Source organism: Gallinula chloropus (genome assembly GCF_964237585.1).
Source record: "Gallinula chloropus genome assembly, chromosome: 1".
In the NCBI taxonomy this organism is placed as follows: domain Eukaryota; kingdom Metazoa; phylum Chordata; class Aves; order Gruiformes; family Rallidae; genus Gallinula; species Gallinula chloropus.
The window spans coordinates 130,639,722-130,658,441 of NC_140085.1; the positions used below are offsets into that span (position 1 = coordinate 130,639,722).

At 42.9% G+C, this 18,720-nt stretch overlaps 1 protein-coding gene across 1 annotated transcript in view; it reads right to left on the reverse strand.

The window, feature by feature from the left end:
* PPEF1 (protein phosphatase with EF-hand domain 1) overlaps positions 1-16,516 on the reverse strand; it is a gene marked incomplete at its 5' end in the record, with an annotated part of 34,236 nt that extends 17,720 nt beyond the window's left edge. The window contains 5 exons of the mRNA XM_084270614.1: positions 24-138; positions 1,832-2,004; positions 9,014-9,065; positions 9,829-9,956; positions 16,453-16,516. Coding sequence (XP_084126740.1) covers positions 24-138; positions 1,832-2,004; positions 9,014-9,065; positions 9,829-9,956; positions 16,453-16,516 — 532 coding nt within the window. The remainder of the gene's footprint in view (positions 1-23; positions 139-1,831; positions 2,005-9,013; positions 9,066-9,828; positions 9,957-16,452) is intronic.
* Positions 16,517-18,720: the final 2,204 nt, after the last annotated feature.

Sequence of the window (18,720 nt, forward strand, 5' to 3'; positions counted from 1 at the left end):
GGTTATCTTCTCTGGCACCTTACCACAGACAGTTATCTCCTTGGAGTAGGAAGTTGAAAGATGGGTGATATTTGGCATCTCTTTAAGAAGTTTCCTAGTTTCACTTAGTAGCTGTAGTACATAGCGAGCATGAAGCAGCTGTGAGAAGAAAATGCAGGGGGAAAAAGGAAGACTTATTAGAAGTAGTAATATGTCTGTCTGCTTTATTAATATCGTTCACATAATGACAAGTTTATTTATACCAACAGGCTTCCAGATATGATTACAGGCTGTATGGTTTAGTGCTGAGAATTAGGAGTCTTTGTAGCTTTGCACATGCTCCACGGTGAATAGATATAGAGCCCTTAATGAAGTTGCTTTACTTATATTCCCATCTTATTTCTAGAGTACTCTGTCTACTCTTCCCATCTACAGAAAGGATAATAGACTGAGTTATACAGCACTTGGAATCAATGCTTAAGGTCATCTGTTCAATGTAACTGGGGGAAAAAAAGGATGTAGTTCTAGCTGTGATTTAAAAAAAAAAAAGGCCATAAATGGTATTTCAGCAAATTGCAAAAACCATGAGAGGGAAACTCCAGCAAGGATCGCCTTGTTCACTGTGAAGATGTTATGACAATGCAACACTGAAGCTTCTGGTCTTCTTTGCTAATGCTTTTTATGTAAACTTTGTCAGTCGGTGATTTTGAAGTCTTTTAATTCAAATATAACTCTAAGGAAGTTTGGTAGAGGAGATAGAGGATCTACAGACTGCCTTTTCAAGATTCATGTTTTTAAAGCACACAAGAAAGGCCAATTACATGTAATCCTTTCCTTAATAAAATGCCAACCATAGTAAGAGAACAGAGCTGACAGTAAGGTGAAGTCTGGGTGAGCTCATTTATCATGCACTTTATATTTTGTTACTTTTAAGATCAGCTTCCACAGAAAATTACAGGATAAACCCTTGCCATTCTCAGGAAATTAAAAAGCAAGATAGACCCCTATCCTTTATAAACAATTAAGCACAAATGACCAAGTTCAAATAAAGCTGTGCCATGTCATGCCTCCCTGTCCCACCCTCACCTCGTAGAAGGGCAGAAAAGGGGCTTGCTCAGGAACATAGAGAAGCAGCAACAGCCTTCTCAGTGCCTTGGGAGTCACAGACAGCAAGTCACCCTGTTTTGCTACATTAACGATGCTTTTTATTCACTCTTACATTATGGTGGAGTTTTGCTCTCTGGAATGAGGCCATTAATCCTTACACCTCAATTCCTCTAGAAAGAATGGGTTGGGGGATGAAAAAAGCACTTTTAACCTAGAAAAAGATGATAACTAGTTTCTACGTTAGCTTAGGACACCTCCCCCAGTCCTGCACCCTCACTGATAAACCCTACCTTACAGCTGCTAAGGGCTCCCATTTCATGATCACTGCAATCTCAGTGCTAGAAAAGGAGGTCCTTACTAGTCCCCTCTGGAGTGCTGGCTCTGATGGTCAAGCAGCCAAGTTGTGAATCAAAACTGGGAGCTGGTCTGGCTGAGAATTGATGGCTTTTGATTTTGTTGTGTTAGCTTCCATCCAGATCAGTTTCATAGAATCATAGAATCGTAGGGGTTGGAAGGAGCCTCGAGAGATCATTGAGTCCAACCCAAAAAGTTTTAGTTTCCTAAAACAGCTCATCATGTACCCGTATGACCACAGGGAGCTTGCATGAAAGCGTAATGGGAGGGAAAGGAAGGGAGCAGTATCTCCTTGTGCACTAATTTAGCCTAACATTGGATTCAACTGTGGAGCTACAACTTGAGAAAGATGTAAAATAAGTAAAATAAAATCAAGCCAATTGCAACTTACCTGTTCATTCCTGAAAGCATCAAGAAGAGCATTGGCATCTTCAACAGTAAGGGGAAATGAGAGTCGTGGTCCATAGTAGGAATCTGGAACATCAATCTTCTTTTCAAATTCTGTTAAATATAACCCTTCATCCACCACTTCAGAAAGACTAGGGCTGGTGAAAATGTGAGACACTGGAACAAGAGGGAAGAAAAACAACAGTGTAGAAACTCCACCAGAACCCCATAGGGTCACAACAGCATGACCAGAATCGTCTGAATGTAACCAATGCTTTACTTGCTGCAGTATCACAGTAGCTAATTCTTCCCTTGTATAGTGAAAAAGCTGCAGGTCTCCCCAAGAAACTGAAACAAACCAACCCAAAAAGCAAGCAAAAAACAAACAAATGAAAAAAACCAAACAAACCTCAGTCCCAATAGCTACATGCTGTGGTCAGGATGCAAAATATTTTGCACTGAAGTTGTGGAGCAATTTCCTCTCTTAGGTAGTGAGAAAAAAACTGTTACAGACTTTCTTCTCCTTCCTCCACAAAGCAAGGAGATTCAAAAATCATGGCTGGTTATTCAATGACCATGATTTAATGTTCAGTATTACACTTTTCATACAGGTTTTAAAGATTACCTTGTACTGCTTATATTTGCTACATTAAAAATTTACATTAAATATCATCAGGTTAGTGATTATTTTAAAAAGACATCAACCAAATCCAATTTATTCACAGCGGACTGCAAAGCACTTCTTTCTGATACAACCAGGAGGCAACATCAGCTTTTGGTTGGCTGCCATAAAAACACTGGATGAAATAAACAAAAACACAGTGGTGAAAGTAGAGCATAGCTTCTAATTTTCCTGGAATGAGGAGAAAGCAGGAACATTGCTAATTGCTTCAATCTACTGTTTTATTGACATCCTCTTGAAATGTAACTGCAGATTTCAGTATTTTCTTCTTATGCCTTAGCATACATTATTCTAAAAGACAGAACCAGACCCTAGAGGACAGTGTTTTGGCAGCTACTGTTGCAGAGTTGCTCTTCTGAGAGGACTGTTGTAAACACTTTTTGCTGGGCTACAGGTAACTTTTCTGTAACCCTGATTAGATCCAACTGGAAATTAAAATGTATTATTTATTGCCAGAGGAATACCTGTGACTGTGACTCAAAACTCATACCAGCCAAAACCATGGAATCTCCTGAGTTGGAAGTGGCCCATAAGGATCATTGAGTCCAACTCCTCGCTCCACACAGGGCCAGAGAAGTAAGAGCATGGGACTGAGTGCATGGTCCACATGCCTCAAACTCAGTCAAGGTCAGTGCTGTGGCCACTTCCCTGGGGAGCCTCTTCCAGTGCCTGATGACCCTCTCAGTAAAGAACCTCTTCCTGATACCCAGCCTAAACTTCCCCTGTTGTAGCTTCATACTGTTCCCTCAGGTTGTCTCACTGGTCACCAAAGAGAGGAGATCAGCAACTGCCCCTTTGTTCTCCCTCCTCAGGAAACCACAGACTGCGATGAGGTCTCCCCTCAGCCTCCTCCAGGCTGAACAAACCAAGGGACTTCAGCCTCTCCTCATAACACTTCCCCTCCAGACTTTTCACCATCCTCTTTGCCCTTCTCTGGATGCTCTCCAATATTTTTGTGACCCTCTTGTACTGTGGCACCCAAAACTGCACCCAGCACTTGAGGTGAGGCTGCACCAGCGCAGTGTAGAGCAGGACAATCCCCTCCCTGGACTGCCTGTCAATGCCATGCTTGGTGCACCCCAGGATACAGTTGGCCCTCCTGGCTGCCTGGGCACACTGCTGGCTCATGGTTAACTTGCTGTTGACCAAGAGCCCCAAATCTCTTTCAGCATGGCTGGCCTCCAGCATCTGATGCCCAAGTCTGGATGTGCAGGCAGGGCTGCCCCATCCTTAAAAAATATGTGATTCATAAAGGACAAGTTGTCTTGTAACTGGATAAAATCTATATTAATGAAATAAATAGATAAAAATACACCTTTTCTCATCTTTGGATTAAAAAAGAAACAAGTGGGTTTTTATTATCTCCTCTGCTGTGAGCTGATTAGCACATTGAGTGTACAGCCGTGTAAATGGATTAAGGCATCAATTAACAGGAAGGTGCTCAGGATTCACTGTTTCCACCAAGTAGAGTCTGATTTGCAGTCATGCACCACAGTTATAGGTTCGTCTGGCTGGTTGCCAGAAGGACACCCATGGACTGAAACTACTGGTTCCTACATACTGATTAACCAAGCACATCCGCATGCAGCTCATCCCAGTTCTAGCAGCAAGTCTCTGGACAGCATCTCCTTCTGTGCCCTACCTCTCAGAAAGTGGGTTCTTCTCAGCACCCAAATTCCTCATTGCTGACTTGTTCTGGCCAGAGGCTCTGCTAATCTGACATGACTCTCAGAGTCAGTGGCCTTCTCAGCATTTCAAGCCAGGCAGACACCTGCCCATGCCTGCTCCTACTCTGGCCCTCCCCTCTTGCACGCAGCAGGCTACTTACCTATTTCCCTCTGAACATGAACCTGCCTTCCTAGCAGCCTCACTTCCTTTTTGGCATACACCCAGGACGGGAAATCCAATCTCCTTCCCTGTGGGGCGTATCTCTGCCAAGTACACCCCATTTTCTACTTCTGGATGAGCTGTCAAAAGCCAGTCATGGTCATTAGCCTTCGAGTGTGCTTATGTTTCCTCAGGCAGTCTTTCAGATGGATTTTAAGGCTACTTTCTGCACAGGACAACTGTCTCATCTCAGAGCAGTGAGTAATGGATGCCCTAATGCAGCCTGGGGATTAATGCACTGACCAGCAAATACCCCAATACACCACAAGTCCCAGACAGGACTAATTCTGAAGGATTCCACCCCTCTTATTTTAGTCACAGAATCATAGAATCATTGAAGTTGTAAAAGACCTTGTGATCATTAAGACCAACCGTTAACCTAGTACTGCAAAGTCTACCACTGAACCATGTCCCTAAGCACCACATCTACCCACCATCTTTTAAATACCTCCAGGGGTGGTGACTCAACCATTTCCCTGGGCACCCTCTTCTAATGACTGACAACCCCTTCCTAACAAGGGAACTTTTTTTTTCCTATTTTTTCCTAACAACCTTTCTAGACCTCCCCTGGGAGAGTGGTAGGATCTTCCCTCAGCCTCCTTTTCTCCAGGCTAAACAACCCCAGTTTCCTCAGCCACTCCTCATAAGACTTGTGCTCTAGACCCTTCATTAGCTTTATCTTCCAGTTGAAGCTGTCAAGGCTCTTTCAATCTGTACAGAAAGACAGGTATGAAAACCCCAATGTGCCCAGGCCAGAATGACATACCCATTGCCAGCATCTGCATCTCTCCACCAACTACAGAGAGCACGGGGAATGACCTGCTTTGTACTGTGACACCAGGGGTCTACCCCAAACTCAGTGATTTGAGCCTTCACTATTAGCAGACACATACAAATATCCTACTGAACAACAGTCATATTCTGTGTTAAACACAAAAGCCCAGAACTTTGTGGAATCAGTTTGGCCACAGCCCAAACTGACACCTCTCCATGGGAGCTGATCGAGGGAAGTCAAAGACACCACTGCCAAGGATGTACCCACTATTAGGGTAATGGGGAATCAGCTACCTCTGCACCTCTGAATTAAGCTCTCTGCTCTGCCACAATCGTGTGCCTTCCAACTAACCATTGGCATACCTGAGGAAACCTCTGGCTCTTACATCAGCCAGATACTGATCCCCAGCCATTAGATCAGTCAGGTGGCCCTTGAGCCCACTAAAAGGATAAAGATTTCTATAACACTTCAAATATTTTTTCACTCCATTCCTGGCACTGTAAGCTGCTGTGACTTCCTCCCCACTGCAAGAATCACTCTATGCAAAAAGACAGGCTGAGAGAAGTGGGGTTGTTCAGCCTTGAGAAGAGAAGCCTCCAGGAGGACCTTACAGCAGCCTTCCAGTATCAGAAGGGGCCTACAGGAAAGCTGGGGAGGGACTTTTTAGAAGGGCATGTAGTGATAGAATGAGAGGGAATGGTTTTAAATTGGAAGGGGATAGATTTAGTTTGGATATTAGGAAAAAATTCTTCACTTTGAGGGTGGTGAGGCCCTGGAACAGGTTCCTCAGGGAAGTGATGGATGCTCCCTCCCTGGAGGTGTTCAAGATCAGGTTGGATGGTACCTTGAGCAGCCTGGTCTAGTGAGAGGTGTCCCTGCCCATGGCAGGGGGGTTGGAGCTTTATCTTTAAGGTCGCTTCCAACCCTAACCATTCTATGACTCTATGCTTCCACGATTCTAGAATGCCTTAGAAGGGTGTTACTGCTGTAAGGGAGACATCATGGGGAGTAAAACTGCAGAAAAAAGCACTTGTTTGTTCCCTTTTGAAGGATGGCTCCAGAAGGTGTGGCTCCTGCCCTGGTGACCTTGAGAGGCACAGTCAGGAGTGCCTTGGACTCCCAGTCCCACCACTTTGCCCAGGACATGTTCTCAGCCTTCTCACCATCAATGTGTCCACAAAAGAGTGTGTAAATGGGTCACGTTTTGCTAAAAAAGCAGTTTCCAGCTTCCTCTGACCAGAGATCTTTCCACTGAAGGGCTGAGTAGGTATGCAGTTTTTATGATAAGAGAGAGGAAAGTATAAGTTGGAAATGTTTTAATTCTTATTTGCCACAAACCCTTGGAAAATAAATTTTAATCAGAAGAAGAACAAGACACACAGCTATATAATATCCCAATCATGATTTAAGCTTCACTGACATCTTAAGCTGGATGAGAGGATGAAAAAAGCTTCAGGGTACAACAGATAAACAATCACATCAAAAGCACTACTGTGTCAACGAGATGGTGGCTGCTTTCTTTCTTTGAAAAATATATTCTGAGAAAGCAGATTAAAAAGATAAGAGTGACAAGATAAATAGTGGAGACTGAGTGGTGTATAATGTAAGGAGAGACAAGGATCACAAAATCTTCAGGTAGCTTTCTTATCACATGCTGAGAACAGGCAACCTATTCTCTGATAAGACTATTATATACTTCCTTACTGCAGAGGGCTTTTGAACCATAGCCTATCAATGTAATTTCAGTGAGCACACACTGATGAAAAATGCCACAGAATTGTGGGGTTTAGAAAATGTTTGGGAATAGCAAGCCAAATTTGAAGCCTCTGCTTGTTATGTTTACACTCACTGTAGCTCACATCTTAAGACCATGATTCAGCAGAATTGGAAGCAGTTCATTAAGAATCACTTTATGCAGCACTGATTTTGGTTACATCAGTGGGGCTAACACAGCTGCTGCAAAGGGCACTTGGAGGGGCAAGAAATCAAGAGGTTGAAGTAAAGAATGCACAGCCAGGAGCTGGGCAAACATCACCACAAACCACAGAACACAAATTTGATATGCAATTTCTCAAAAAGATCCTAAGTCAGTTCCTCTGCATAGGTTGTCTTGGTCACCTCTATATTAGACATGTACCTTATGGAAATCTTCTTGTTTCATTTTGGGTTCTGGTAACCATAACATGGGGCGTTAGAAAGGGGGAAATAACCATGCAAATGCTAAGCAAGCAAGACGAAGGGGAGCTTTACCATAAACCATACATGTGTTTCAGCCTTAACCACATCCACAACTCCCAGTATGGGCAAGACCAAGGAACAGGACACCCATGGACAGCCCACAGTACTCTCTATCACTCTCTGTGCACAGGTCAGGCCTGTATCTCCACCAGCCTACAAACAGCCTATGCATGTAGCAGTGTGCTCGGTACCAACCATGTCCCAAGCCCTTGCAAGTCACCTAAGGCACCTTCCTTTGTTCCTTCTGTTAGCAGACACAGTTAATAAACATTGATGAATCTTATCTACAATGAGCAGCTGTAAAATTCCCTTTTAATAGTATAATGAAAATAGAGGCAAACACTATTTTTTTTCCAAATCTCAGATCCAGCACTACCATTTTCCTTCCCACTCAGGTGGAGAAGATGAACTGAGGTGTGCTATCAGCATGCAGACAAAATAGATGAAGTGATGATTTTCTTCAAGTTTGCTAATTCAGTCCCAGGAAGTTAAATTACCAGAGCAGATTTTTTTTTTTTTCAGAATACAGTAGTCATGGAAAAAAAAAAAATCAGAGAAGGACTATTGTGACATCGGCCTTGGCTTTGGGGCAAGGCTCAAATATAATTTCTTTTTTTCCGCAGAGCGCAGAGAGCATCAGACACTCTAAAGTATCTGAGACAGAAAAATTGCCATTTCTAATGGCTGTTATTAGAACACTGAACCACTTACATTTTTGATGGTGGTTTTATCCTGCTATCAAAGTGTCTTGTGCAGATTTTAATTGGAATAACCTCTGGCTGGACCAGATTAAAGAGAAAGGACGTTCTCTTGTAATTCAGTAAGAAGAGGACAGCCTGGACAGCCTCCTCTTTAACTCCACTAGGATTAGATCTATTCTCAATTTGTTCAGGGAAGACATGTTTGTTTTATGGACTTAAGAAGTTACTTTCAGTCTGTCCTTCTGTTGAGCACGACCTCAAAAATAAGTTTTGTTCAAGGATCCCAAAGTACTTCTAAAACTAAAGGTTATTCTTCGAATAACTGAGCTTTAATTGAGATGGCTTCTAAAGATTTCTCTCCAGCAGTTTAAAAGTATTTAATATTCAATTATTCGTATACTGATACATGTTTTGTACTGAAATTTAGAAAAAAAATTTAAAAGTGGTCCAGAACCACTTCAGGGAAAAAAGAAAAAGAAGAAAAGTAACTTCTTTGAAGGCAAACTTCGTTGATTAGATCTTCCCTAAATGAACTACACACATTCTTTCTGGATAGTCACATCTCATAGTTTAGGAGAACATGCATAGAAATCTGTAAAAATTGAGTCAGTAAGACTATGATGAGAACAGTTTAGCGGCAGTTAACATGCAAGAAAGTACTCTGAGTATCTCTGAGCATTCTCATAAGGATAACAGGTTATCTGTCCTGTCTTGCATCTTGACTCACTTGAGTATATATTGAGCAGAGTCAATACTTACAGGATCAAATTTTTATTAAAATATTTGGGTAAATCAAACTTCCTAGCATATGCCTTAAACTATAAACATCACACTGAATATTACCTTTTCTCACATCAGGTTTTTCAAACATAATCTCCATATTACTTTGATTTGTGTCCTTACCTGTATCAGGATGAGTGCAGTGATCCAACATGAATGTAAAAAAGTTGGATAGCTGAGTAAAGAAAAGAAGAAACACACACTGATCAGTTAAGGGTATCCAACAAGCATTACTATTTTCTTTCCTTACTCAATTACTATCAATTTCACATTCTGGAGGATCTGAGGCACTTCTACATGCTCCCAAAACATCAGCCTGCAGTAATGACACATGTTGTGTCAAGTTACAGGAATGGCTTAATTCTTTTCCCTTTTCTTTTTTAAGTTCCAGGGCTGTATCAATGCTACTGACATTTCTGGGGTGTAATTAATCTTGCCCATCATCCAGGCTACTTGCCTGGAGTGCCTCAGTAGTCCATAGAAAGAAACTGCTATGATGCACTGAACTGACTTTAGACGCTGAAGCTAGGATGAAAAAAAGCCCTAGAAGTTCTTAATACCCTGTACTGACTCTGAAGAAAGCCTGGGCTGACATGCAGAGTCAGACATTGATAGCTCTGTTGCACATAGGTTACCTCACAGACATGGTTAAAATCATCCACAGTGGGATGACCTGCAATCCCTGGCTAACAAAGCTGTTGTACAACCTGGATATGGTTATACAGGCAAAAGAGTGTCCTGCTGATTATATAGTTATACATACACACACATAGATATACACAACTTCATTAATTCATGTATAAGGCTGGGAAGTGGTTTTATTATACAGTACACAGCTTTGTAGGTAGAAATAACCTCATGCCCATTTTTGTTTGTGCAGCTTTAGTCCTCTGGGGATAACATAACTGTTTGTACAAGAAGAACTGAAGATTACAAACCTGTAGTTGATCTTGTTCATCAGCATATTCAATTGACTGAAAAATATTCAGGGAATAGCGGCGTCTCATCTCTAGCCGGGCCATTGTAAAGCGGTACCAATTCTGTATGAGGACGGCAGCTCTAATGACTGTCAAAACAGAAAGCGATGGAGCACACGTGGCTGCAGTAAGATGTGCAATAAAAACACACATGCTACCATTGCAGAACTCTGCAGAGGATAAATTCAGCCTATTGTGGACAGTTGACATTAAGATGAAGCTCTGTGAAACTGAGACTTAAAAAGTCTTTTCTGTTAATGAATACATGATGCATTTACTGTTTCTGTCTTTGGGGACAGATCCCAAACTAGCTGGCTTGTTCAGGCCTGTGTTATTAGAAATCTTCTCTATTTCCCTTAGCCTTGAGAAGAGGAGGCTGAGGGGAGACCATATCACCGCCTACAACTACCTGAAGGGAGGTTGTAGAGAGGTGGGCGATGGTCTCTTCAGCCAGGTGACAGGAGATAGGACAAGGGGAAATGGCACAAAGCTGTGCCAAGGCAGGGTCAGATTAGTTGTTAGGAAAAAGCTTTTCACTGAAAGAGCTGTCAGGGCCTGGAACAGGCTGCCGAGGGAGGTGGTTGAGTCACCATCCCTGGATGTGTTCAAAAAAAGGGATAGTGTTTAGCATAGGACAGGAACATTTGGACTTGATTATCTTAAAGGTCTTTTCCAACCTTGTGATTCTGTGATTCATTGTCCTGAAGATATTGCCCATGAAAGAAGTCAGCCCTGTTCAGCTGATGGGCAGTATATAGATTTTGGGAAAGTAAGGAAAGGAAGAAGAGCAGTTTGGCCCACAACAAAAGGCATTTCTTTATCAACCTGCAATGAAAAGCTTCAGACTGAAAGCTGTAACACGAACATCATATAATGACAAGAGTTTGTAACAGCCTCTTTTAACAGCAAGTTTTTGCCTGCACAGCTGTATCAGCAAACCAGCCAAATTCAAACCAGATAAAATGTTAACAAATAGTACTGAAGGGCAGAATAAACATTTAAACAGTTGCTTAAAAAGACATGCCAAATCCACACAGCTACATCTTTGGCTGGACTGGTCAACAATGGCATTGTTCAAGAATTCAATGCAACATGTCAGAAGACTTTTTTGGACATTGTGCAGAATACACAACCCACTCAGCACTTTAAGAAGTTGTGTCCACTATTGTCCCAGTCTGGAAAACTACTGGAAACTTCACTGAAGGACAGTTGCCAAGATTTCAGCCTGGGATGAAGGGCCTGCTGTGTACAGGCCCCAGTCACGCCACAATCAGATTACATTATTTTAGCTGCTCAGAAAAAAGCTTATGAAGCAGAACAACACCTGGTGGCGCAAAGAGGTCCTGGGGTGGGAGCTGCTCTGTGGGGAAAGCTCCTCAAACCTATGTCCATGAATTGATGCCTACTTGATCCCTCCTCACCATGCTGCCAATCACTCCTGCTACTCCCAATGCCTAAAGGGCAACAGCTCTCAGGAGCCTGGGCATGGAACATGAGTGGCAGGAACACTACCAGCAGGAAGACTGGAGGAACACGAGCAGGTGTGCCATCAAGTGATCACTGGAGCTCTGATACACCTGGAGGGAGGACTGAAAGCAGGAGGCCAGAAGGGCTGTGTTTAGCCTGAAATAACCAGGAGTTTGGGAGAGGAGGAACAGCTAAGCTCAACTGTAACTTCTGCTGTTTCACAGAGCTGTGACTCCCTAGTGCTTTAAGCATGCTTGCCCAGGAAAATCAGCTAACTTTGAGAAAAACATTCCTCCATCATTTGTTAGCTGTTTTTTTTAAGATCAGCTAGAGAGGAATAAATACGTTTCATATACTTGGGGGATATGTTAAGTATAGATTTGTCATCCAAAGGTGAATACAGTTTACTCTAAAAACTCAGGATAAAACGCAGCTACTCCCTTGAAGATCTAGCAGCTGAAATAATGGCAAATCCAAATCCAGTCATTTGCTGGAATTATGGTCAGGAGGGGACTCTGTATTAACATGCTTAGTCCTACAGAGCACTAACAGGTGCAGTCAAGAGGCATTATGTGCATCACTGTGTAGTGTGCAAGAAGACGACAGGGGTACCTTATGACTGACTAAAACTACCTGAAAGGAGGTTGAACAGAGATGGACTCTGGTCTCTTCAGCCAGGTGACAGGAGATAGGACAAGGGGAAATGGCACAAAGCTGTGCCAGGGCAGGTTCAGATTAGGTGTTAGGAAAAAAATTTTTACTGAGAGTTGCCAGGGCCTGGAACAGGCTGCCCAGGGAGGAGATTAAGTCACCTTCCCTGGATGTGTTTTAAAAAAAAGGTAGATCAGATACTTAGGGATATGGTTTAGCACGGGACAGGAATGGTTTGACTTGGTGATCTTAAAGGTCTTTTCTAACCTTGTGATTCTGCGATTTCTGTGACTTTTTTTCTGTATTGGTCCTGCACCTGTCCCAATACAGCCAGACCAGCACCACCATATTCTTGCCTGGCAACAAATAATATAGTAAGATAGATGACTACTCTCAAGAAATGTCACATTTACTCACATAAAATTGAACATAATTCTTTCTTGAATGGTTCCTTAGCAGTTTTTCCCTACCTCTTTTTTCCAGTGCTCTCAGGATACCAGAAAATAAGTAGACAGGGCCAGAAACATCAAGCCTTTGCCTCCAGCGCTGCAGCTAACACCTCATTTCAAGGAGTTTCCTAAGGAACTCAACCCTGAATAGCCCAGCATAGGACACAGAATACAACATCTTTATGCTTCTGATCTTGGGAGAACCATGTCAAAGCAGCTGCAGGGCAAGCCTATCGAAGGTGCAAGGACCAAAGGAATATACTAATCTTATTTCCCGATGCTCCCAAGAGCTCTTTTCTGAGCAGATGAACTGTTGATCAGTACAGAAACAAAACTGAGACATTCTCCAGAATTCCAGAGTTTGGCACAATCACCACTGTGCAGCACTGCAAAGTGATTGCGGGGGGCGGGCGGGGGAGGAAAGAAAAACAAAATAGGAAAGTAAACGCAACACTAAAGCCTTAATACAAATATGCTCATATTTTATTAGTTACCAAATAAGCAACTGATAATAAAAATAAAACAAGAAATAACAACCAACAATCCATACTAATGTTGCTTTTTTCCTGCCTTTTTTTTTTTTGTTTTTCAAAACAGGAAAGAAAAGCTCTGTACTAGAGGGACAACACTTTATACTAGTCAATTATTTTAGCTGATCACAAATACCAGGGATTTTGAGACTTGAATGAGCAGCATCCCCTGTGACAATGACTTTTTTCTTAAACTGACATTTACGTAGGTAAAGAAAAACATCTGTGGAAAAGTGAGTCTACTAATAAATGCATAACATTATGGAAACTGTTTTATAAAAATACCTACAGGTGCCATGATAGCAGGTTGGTTGCTTATTTTATTAGTAATAAATACACAGTATAGTTAAAGTGGTAAATTTTTCTAACCCAAACAAGGCCAAAAATCAGTGAGGGCCCCCATCCTACAGGTACAGCATCTATCCTACAAAAATCCTTCTGCCTGAAGGAAATGTAATCCTTATATGACTAAGAGCATCCTTTGTACCTTAATCAACTCTGAGACCTTGCTTATTTTCTGTCTTTTCTAGAATTCCCCACGACCACAGACCTGAAAGTCTGACACATGATGGCAAGGCTGTCATCAACTCTTCTGTTTAGAAGTGTACCTAAGAGGCAAAGTACAGCCACCAGCACAGAAAGTGTTTTCCAGCATCAGAACCATTAAACTTCCCATTAAAGCCCCCTGGGCTGCTTAATGGTCCTGAGCACTTAACACGGCACAGTTCCACTGGTATCACATAATGCAGATATGTATCACACTGCTATGGTTAATGTTGCAGATCTAACAGAATATTTCCTGTCTTTTTTTTTTTTAATTGTACTTATTACAGTGCTGTTATTCTCAGGACTGAATCGGAACATGATTTTCACACTAGGCTAAGCTGCATCTGTAAAAGAAATTGCTATCAGTTGCATAAAGTCTCTACACCAGCAAGTACCTGTTAAAATCGTGTTATTAATGCATTAGAGGGATGTACAGCCTCAGGCTGCAGATGGAATGATGGTTCAGCATCATTTGAAGTGCGGAAAGACAACCACCCAGAAACTGAAGAGGACAAAACATTGTCAGACAAGCACACAAAATCCTAAGCCAGCTCTGTGTTAGCAAACCTGGCTCCACACCAAAGTGAAGTGATGGCTGTAGATCGAGAAAGAGTACAGCTCCTCATGCCCACCCCAAGCTTTTGCACCTTCAGAAATATTCCAAAGTAACTCACCTGCAAGGTTTTGCAAGGCAGATATACACATAGCAAGCAAATCCAAAGAGGAAGGTCCGCTTCCAAGTTACAGGTAGGTCTGGGACTCCAGATATTTTCATTCTACTTCCACTGCTGTGATACAGCACTAATGCTGCTGTGAATGCCAAGTCATGTACACAAAGCTAAGGACTATCCTTAGACCAGCCAGCTTGGATCCCTGTAGCTGTGACTAAGTGCTCCTGCTCCTTAGTCACCAGTTGCCTCTGATTTGTCTCCTGGCCTAGTAGCCAAAGAGACCCTTCCTTTCCAAAAATGATGTATTGCTCCAAATACTATTTCGTAGCAACTGGAATAAGTGGTTTGTCTTGCACAATCTGTTTTCCAAGATAACAGAACCTGCAGAGGCAGGGTCATGTTTTGTGGCCTGGCTCTCGCCTATACAAGGGGCTTGATCCTGCAAGCATCTGTGGGGTGTTTGGACTAGGTCCTACATCCTCCAAAGGTGGGAAGGGCCTGTATGTAGAGTCTTGATCTCAAAGCAGCCGCTCTGACAAACTGGACATTACACTTAGGTGGGGTCCTCATTCGATAAACCATCTGGACACTGTCCCTGCAAGGGCAGCCCCTCATTCAGTAGCCACTCTGATAAACAGGATACTGTCCTTACCTTATAAGGAACATAACAGGCAAGTGGGGCCCTGTGGAGGCAGAGCACCTTCTTGCTAAAATCCTGTGCAAGGCCACTGATGGGCTCATTGCTCCATCAGCCCAGTTGGGTGGGGTTAGATGACCAATAGGGCCCATTTCCCAATGACTCATTTCCAGAACACTCTTCAACTCGTCGCACAAGATATGCTTGGCCTCCTCAGAAGGGTGGGGCCAGGGAGCATAAAAGATGCAGATTCAGGACATCCAGTGTGCACCTGCCATCCAAAGACTACAGCTTTATGATGATCAACACTGGATCCCTCAGAAGGGTGGGGCCAGGGAGCATAAAAGATGCAGATTCAGGACATCCAGTGTGCACCTGCCATCCAAAGACTACAGCTTTATGATGATCTACACTGGATCCCTGGGTGGTGGTATCTTCTTATTTTTTCTCTTTCTCTCTCAATCTCTCTCCCTGTCTCAACTTCTAACCTTATTCTCAGCACATAATAGTAACAGCGTTTCCAGGTTTGCCAAGTTCTACTAATTGTAATGCCTTGCTCTGAACATACACTGTGGTGTGGTTTTGTTTGCAAGCTTTATAATCATACTCACTTCTGAGTTGTGAGTATGTGAGTAAAGTTGTGCTTTGTTTGGAGCTCCTGGATAATTGTTGTTGCTCCTGAGTACCATGCAGAGGATTATAGAAGCTAATGTCGCCAGTGTGGTTGTTAAAAGAGGTTAGCTATGAGAGGGTTAACCTGGCACCTGGGACAGGTAGAAAAGGTTAACTCTATGCATACCCATCTGCTGGGATGGGACAGACAGGTCTGAATCTCTCTTTTTGCCTGCCTGGTAGGATATGACACATGGCTGTTCAGCATATTCATCTCCTAAGACATGTACAGGGACACATAACATCGCTCCTGGCAGACCTGTAAATTGTGCTTTAATGGCAAACCCTGAAAAAGACCACAAAGGATCTGAGTAAGAAATAACAAAATTGATGACAAAACCCTGAAATCTACCTGTCTGTGCAAAGTCTGGTGTATTCATACCAGAGTGTGGCATGTTTAAAAGCAAAGGTATTATTTGGTTTTAGTTTTAGTTTAGCATTATTTTTTTTAATTCAACATTTAACCAGGTACTGTAGAGACTTTCAACTGACAGCCTCAGTGACTGTCAGGGAGAATTTCAGGACAGCAGGCACTTGGTATGGTAGAAAATTGATTCTGAGAGTCATTGTAATAGCTCTGCTTAATTACACCTCTTTTATAATCAGGGTCACTCAGCAGCAGGGAAACTGGGGCAATTTGCCCAGGAATCTTGTATTGTGAAAGATCGTAAAAGATCCTCCTCAACACCTTACCCCATACACTTTGCCAGGGATGCAAACAGCACATACATATCTGAAATTCAGTTTCTGTCCCAGAATCTTTTCCAACCAAATCTGTAGATGACAGAGGTGGTCTACACCTCAGCCAACATCTAAAAGCTGTGCACTCTTTTAAAAAGAAGATGAGAAAATTCTCTGATGAAGTATTTTCACAACAGGCCTGGGGAAAAGGTTACATTGCAATCATCTTCTGGTGTTACAAAGAGAACAACACTGACCCTGAAGACAAAGGCAGTACTCACCTTTCTCTGACCTCCTGTCAGTTACAGAACTGCTGCACCCCATGGTTCCAATGATGCTGCCCATCAGTTTTAATTGCTGCTGATACAAAGTAGGTTCCTCTCAGTTGTTAGCATTAGACACATTTCCTGTGCTGTTCCTTCAGCAATGTGGATTGTACCTCTCTGGGGTCCTGCGCTCTTCCCAGAGCTCCTAATGGAGGGGATTGTGAGAGAGAGGAAAAATACAAGGTTTTTGACAACACAAAATCTAAAGTACCTACAGTGCATTAAAAAATTACTGTACAGCACATCCTACACAAACTGGACCTGATGAACCATGCTAGATTTCTTTTCCATGTCTGATCACTTTCAGCTTGCATTCAGGACAGATAAACTCAGTAATCAATATAGTTTACTTACATCTTAGCTGAAAGTTAATGAGCACTAGTGATTTCGTAATCTGAAACATACCTGCTTAATACCTTACTACTAAGGACAAGGGACTACAATGGTATCTTACTCTTGGTTCTTGTGATTTGAAAATTGGAAACTGCAGAACTTTAAGGGCTTTAAATTACATCTGATACTAGTACTAACCACCCCCCAACCCTCAGCCACCCTAACACTATTGATTTCAAATGGTGTCCTACCACATTTACCACTTCAACCCTATCATCACCACCAAATTTACAAGAGAAAGCGCCATAGTAGATTTCTTCATTATAAGACTTCATTTAAATAAAATATGCATTTAAATTTAAAAATATCTTGCATTTCTACTGAACCATACTGGAAGTTATTGAAAAACACCTAAAGGACAATGCAGTCATTGGTCACAGCCAACACGTTTTCAGAAGAGGAAGGTACTCTCTATCTAACCTGATTTCCTTTTACAACAAGGTCACTCAGCTGGCTGACCAAGGGAAAGTAGTTGATGTTATTTACTTTTTTCATTTCAGTAAGGCCTTCGATACTGCATCTCAGAGTATCTCACTGGACAAAATGTCCAGCATGCAACTAGACAAAGCCATAACACATTGAGTGGGCAGTTGGCTGAAGGGTCAGGCCCAGAAGGTGATAGTAAATGGGCTTACATCTGGCTGGCAGCCAGTCACTAGTGGGGTTTCCCAGGGCTCCACTTTAGGGCCAGTTCTTTTTAACGTTTTCATAAACGACCCAGACAACTTGACTAGAGGGTATCTTAAGTAAATTTGCAGATGGCACCAAATTGGGAGGAGCTGTTGACTCCACTGAGGGTGGAGAAGACTTACAGAGACACCTGGACAGCTCAGAGAGCTGGGCAATCACCAACAGCATGAAGTTTAACAAGGGCAAGTGCCAGATACAGCACCTGGGAAGGGGCAGCCCTGGCTGCGCATCCAGACATGGGCGTCAGACGCTGGAGGCCAGCCATGCTGAGAGGGATTTGGGGGTCTTGGCCAACAGCAAGTTAAACACGAGCCAGCAGTGTGCCCAGGCAGCCAGGAGGGCCAACTGTATCCTGGGGTGCCCCAAGCATGGCACTGCCAGGCGGTCCAGGGAGGGGATTGTCCTGCTCTACACTGTGCTGGTGCAGCCTCACCTTGAGTACTGGGTGCAGCTTTGGGTGCCACAGTACAAGAGGGACACAGAAATATTGGAGAGCATCCAGAGAAGGGCAAGGAGGATGGTGAAAGGTCTGGAGGGGAAATCTTACAGGGAGAGGCTGAAGTCCCTTGGTTTGTTGAGCCTGGAGAAGAGGAGGCTGAGGGGAGACCTCATCATAGTCTATGGCTTCCTGAGGAGGGAGAGCAAAGGGGCAGGTGCTGATTCCCTCTCTTTGGTGACCAGCAATAGAACCCAAGTGAACAGTATGAAGCTGTGACAGGGGAGGTTTAGGCTGGATATCAGGAAGAGGTTCTTTACTGAGAGGGTGGTTGGGAACTGGAAGAGGCTCCCCAGGGAAGTGGTCACAGCACTGAGCTTGTCTGAGTCAAGAAGCATCTGGATGATGCGCTCAGCCCCACGCTCTGAATCTCTGGCTCTGTGTGAGGCCAGGAGTTGGACTTGATGATCCTTATGGGTCCCTTCCAACTCAGGAGATTCTGTGATTCTATCATTCTATGATTAAATAAATGAACAAAGTGACTTTTACAGTGTGGCCTTCTGGATTTTTTTTCCTGGCATCTCTTAAGTAACTGGTATCATTCACTAATGCAATACACTTCCTAATCAACATAATCAAATGAATACAAGTCCCCTGAGATACAAAAGACAAGAAAGTCACTGATGCTCTTAGAGAGACTGAAC